General features: G+C 48.8%; 1 protein-coding gene across 1 annotated transcript in view; it reads right to left on the minus strand.

Annotated features, from left to right (window-relative positions):
- LOC105887965 (leukocyte elastase inhibitor-like) overlaps window positions 1–2,173 on the minus strand; it is a 7,766-nt gene extending 5,593 nt beyond the window's left edge. Inside the window, exons 1-2 of the mRNA XM_023518877.1 lie at window positions 1,991–2,173; window positions 5–58 (exon numbers count right to left, since the gene is read on the minus strand). Of these exons, the coding sequence (XP_023374645.1) occupies window positions 5–58; window positions 1,991–2,158 (222 nt within the window). The 5' untranslated portion in view covers window positions 2,159–2,173. The remainder of the gene's footprint in view (window positions 1–4; window positions 59–1,990) is intronic.
- Window positions 2,174–4,203: the final 2,030 nt, after the last annotated feature.

The raw sequence follows: 4,203 nt of genomic DNA on the forward strand, positions 1-4,203 counted from the left end.
CAGCATGCAGACTCTGAAATCTTGAATGAATCTCCTCAACCGTATTGAAATGCAAAGTCTAAAATAAAGAAAACATTCCTTCTACAATCATTTATTTTAAAATTACAAAGTGATTCCTCCTTGTGTCTATCAAATTAATTAAATTAATTTGCATTCATTACTGATTGCCAATGGTCTTCAGCCCAATACTTTATTAATTTGTTATTGAAGAACAAACAATAGGGAACCCAAAATTTATAACTTCGTGAGACATAATAGTTACACCAACAACTGCTTTCACATCATTACTTTTTAGTTATAATTATAGTCTAAATAATTATATAATTCCACAAATGGGAGTGGTTAGTGCACTGAATATTTATGGGTCTGTTAATCTATTAGCACCAGGAACTCACTTAAAAATAACTTCCTTAAGCTTAACATTCTGGCAAAAGCTTAATTTCTCATGTTTTAGCTACACATTAAGAGATCCTTAATGGTTTTATGAGGCCTGGGATGGTTCCTTGTTATTAAGACACAAAGAACAAAACTATGCAGAATACAGAGTCCACATTACTCATTGGAGATCAGGAATGTTTGCATTGTTACTATAATCCCTCTGCTTTAAAGGAAATGGCAGGGGGATACTTAAAACTATTCTTTGCTGAGGTTATCAAGTCCCCGGGAAGGCTCAGAAAAGGAGTTGATACAACTCTGCAAGAAGTTACTAAAAATTAGTTTCAGTGGTTTAAAAAAAGCAAATTAAAAAAAAAAGTTTTAAGATACTTTCTTGGGCAACACATGTGACTAGTGGGTAGGGCGAAAGTCCCATATACCAAAGGTGGCAGGTTCAAACCCAATCCGGGCCAAATTGCAAAAAAAAATAGCCAAGCATTCTGGTGGGCACCTGTAGTCCCAGCTACTGGGGAGGCTGAGGCAAGAGAATCACCTAAGCCCAGGAGTTGGAGGTTGCTGTAAGCTGTGTGATGCCATGGCACTCTACTGAGGGTGATAAAGTGAGACTGTCTGTACCAAAAAAAAAAAAAAAGATGCTTTCTTATCAGTAGTGATGAGTCATGGAATGTTTGCAGTCTCTTGAACTTGACCCCAGGGCTACACCTTCTTGAGGAACAGGTGCAGGATAACTTGTGGCAGCTGAGTTAGAAGAACCTCAACTTTTATCACTACTTTCCACTGGGCTTCAAAAGAAAGCTACAGTTCCCCTCTCAGAATTAGAAAGCACCAAGCACAGAGGTCCCCTCCATGCCCATTAAGGATGGGAGGGAAGGCTGGGCACAAGAGTACCTGCCCCACATGGCCAGGGGCTGGGTCCTTCTCCTGAAGCTACTGGGCCTCCCCGTGCCCTCTCCTGCAGGGCCTGCCTGCACAGGCAACACTGCCAGATCCCACAGAGCCATGAGCAGTGCCAGGCACAGGGTCGGGCCCTGGGAATACAGAAGGCACAGGGTCGCCTTCTTCTTTGTTTCCACAAAAGGCAGTACCACCACCATCATCCTCTAGTTCAGGGGTTCTCAACCTGTGGGACCTGCCCAACGGAAACTGTATTAAATAAAGTGTTGCAGCATTAGGAAGGTTGAGAACCACTGCTCTAGTGCATACCCTATGTCTCATTGCTCTCGTTATGCTCAAAGGCAACATTGCGTAAGAGGCATTAGGTGTGAGTCACAGATCCCCATATGCAAAGCAAAAACTGCAAACTGATAGCTCAGAACAAGGTGTGGTGGCTTACAGAAAGCTGTCAGATGCGTCCACTGGAAAGGAAGCATCATCCGGAAGGGACATTTTTTACTGGTTTTGTTCACTGCTGTATCCCCAGCAAAACAATAAACAGTGCCTGGCACAAAGCAGACGCTCAGTAAAGACCTGAAGATGAACAGAAAGCCTGCACGCAAAGGGATTATGCTGGGGCCTGTTTTGAAAGTCCGACCTCAGAATGTATGAGCAGGAAGACAGCAGGGAAAGCAGACCTCTTTTGTTTGTTTCTGCTGACCTTGGATAGTTGTGCTGCAGTGTTGCCTCTGGTCCCTAGAAAGATCATGGCCATCGCTGATGAAATGCTGAAGGGAGAGACGAAGATGTTTCGAGTCGGATTGTCTTCATTCAAGGCGCGGAACAGGTCTAAGGCGAAGTGGTTGTTTGCTGCACTCAGCTTCTCCATGGTGAAGGCTACAACACAGAACAGAGGTCCCAGGTTGCCCATTGCTCATGGCAGCAAAATAGACAGCACCATTTCCCCAAAATCTCCCCCAAAACTTGTGCCGATGATTCTGGAACACCCTGCAACTTGTCCTTTCTTCTCTCTCTCTTTTTTCCCCAGTAGGAAAAGAACACTTCCTCATGCACACAAATGTGGGACTAAGCTGGTCAATGATTCAGCAGTAACACAGCATCAGGACACAGGGTGTCATAAAGGGCTCTGATCTTGCAGACAGCTGGGTCTGAGGAGAGGGCCAGGCCACTGTGGCACTGACACAGCCGCCCAGCCCTGGGTCCTTCCACCCTACCGAGTCTGGGAGCATGCACAATTTCTGACCTTTGGTGCAAGTCTCTGGTTGATTTGGACAATAAATCCAATGCCTACTTAGCCCAAGATAAGAACATTTCTATCAGATCATAGCTACCAATACATTAAAACAAACTCTAGCAAAGATATAATTATAATTGATGATATAATTATTCTTATTTTCAAGGTTCATTCAGTAATGTATAAGAGGTCCAGTGTCTAGTGTCTCAGAGCTGGCACAGGAGGTGTGTGTTTGATTGTTATTTATTATTTTTTTGAGACAGTCTCACTTTACTGCCCTTGGTAGAGTGCGGTGGCATCACAGCTCACAGCAACCTCCAACTCCTGGGCTTAGGCGATTCTCTTGCCTCAGCCTCCCTGTAGCTGGGACTACAGGCGCCTGCCACAACACCCAGCTATTTTTTGTTGCAGTTTGGCTGGGGTCGGGTTCGAACCCACCAACTTCGGTATATGGGGCCCGCGCCCTCTTCACTGAGCCACACGCGCCGCCGGGAGGTGTGTATTTGAAAATCCAACACAGCTCAGCATTGGGAAAGCCAGCTGTGTAAGGAGATGGGGACAAGTGTCCTCTGTCACTGCGGAATCTCGGCTTGGCCACCCACTAACCCTTCTCGATCTCTACTCTCAGAAACTTAGTTTCCTTCCCCCCCCCCCCCGCCAAGAACAGGCAAATTAAGAATAGTTGAGCTGCCTCCCCAGCGTGTAAGTACAGTTTTATTCTCTTGTTGATAATCTCTAAGACAGCACCATGCTGCACTTTGCCCATCCTGCCGCCAGAAGAAGTGGCTCGCCCTAGGGCTGCCTGGAAACTGCCCCAGCTCAGAGGAGCGGAATTCAGGAAGCAAAGCGTTCCGCTTTCTGCAAGTTTCCATCCAGCCTTCTGCCCGCATCCTCCGACCTCCCTCCGCCTTAGCAGGGCTGGCCTTGCTGCCTGGTAGCGGCCAGCGGGAATCCGGGGACGTGGTGTCACGCGGGTCTCAGGGCGGTGGCTGCGCTGGCAGATGTCGGGGCGGTGGTGCAGCGCCTGGGGCCGTGCAGGGGCTGTGTAGGGAGGGGGTCGGGCCTCTCCGCCTCCCGCACCACCTCCCCGCGAGACCCTGAGACCCTGCCGAGCCTTACCCGCTGCGCACAGGGAAACTCGCTGCGCTGGGTGCCGGATCCGGGTGTGGAGGAACGCCGAGCGCCCGCAGGCCTTTTAGCTCTGCGGAAGGGGGAAGAGGCGTGTCGCCTGGACAGCCTGGGAGGGGCGGGCGGGGCGGTGGGGCGAGGCCATTTCCCTGGCGATTGCCTAAGAGTCTGTGCTGCTGGGCTGGCTACGTAGAAAGAAACAGGAGCTTAGACTCCACCCAGCGCCCTCCCTGGGGACCGGCACCTGTCTGGGTTCTTATCATTTTCTCAAATCTCTGACAAGGACCTGGTGGCTATTATTTATTGAGGCGTGAATGACTGAATGACTGAGTTCACTGTATTGTGTACTGGTCTCAGAAGGCAACTGATTCTCTTGTTTGTGAGTTTGTTGGAGAAGGGGGTTTTGTTGCCCAGGCTGCCCTCAAACTCCTGGGCTCAACTGATCCTCCCACTTCGGCCCTCTGAAGTAGCTGGGACTACAGGTGCTCAGGTGCACAGGCAGAAGAGACCTGCTATGGTCTGACTGTGTGCCCTCAAAATTCATTCCCTTT

Source organism: Otolemur garnettii, unplaced genomic scaffold (genome assembly GCF_000181295.1).
Source record: "Otolemur garnettii isolate 467f Iridium unplaced genomic scaffold, OtoGar3 scaffold00149, whole genome shotgun sequence".
Taxonomy (NCBI): Eukaryota; Metazoa; Chordata; class Mammalia; order Primates; family Galagidae; genus Otolemur; species Otolemur garnettii.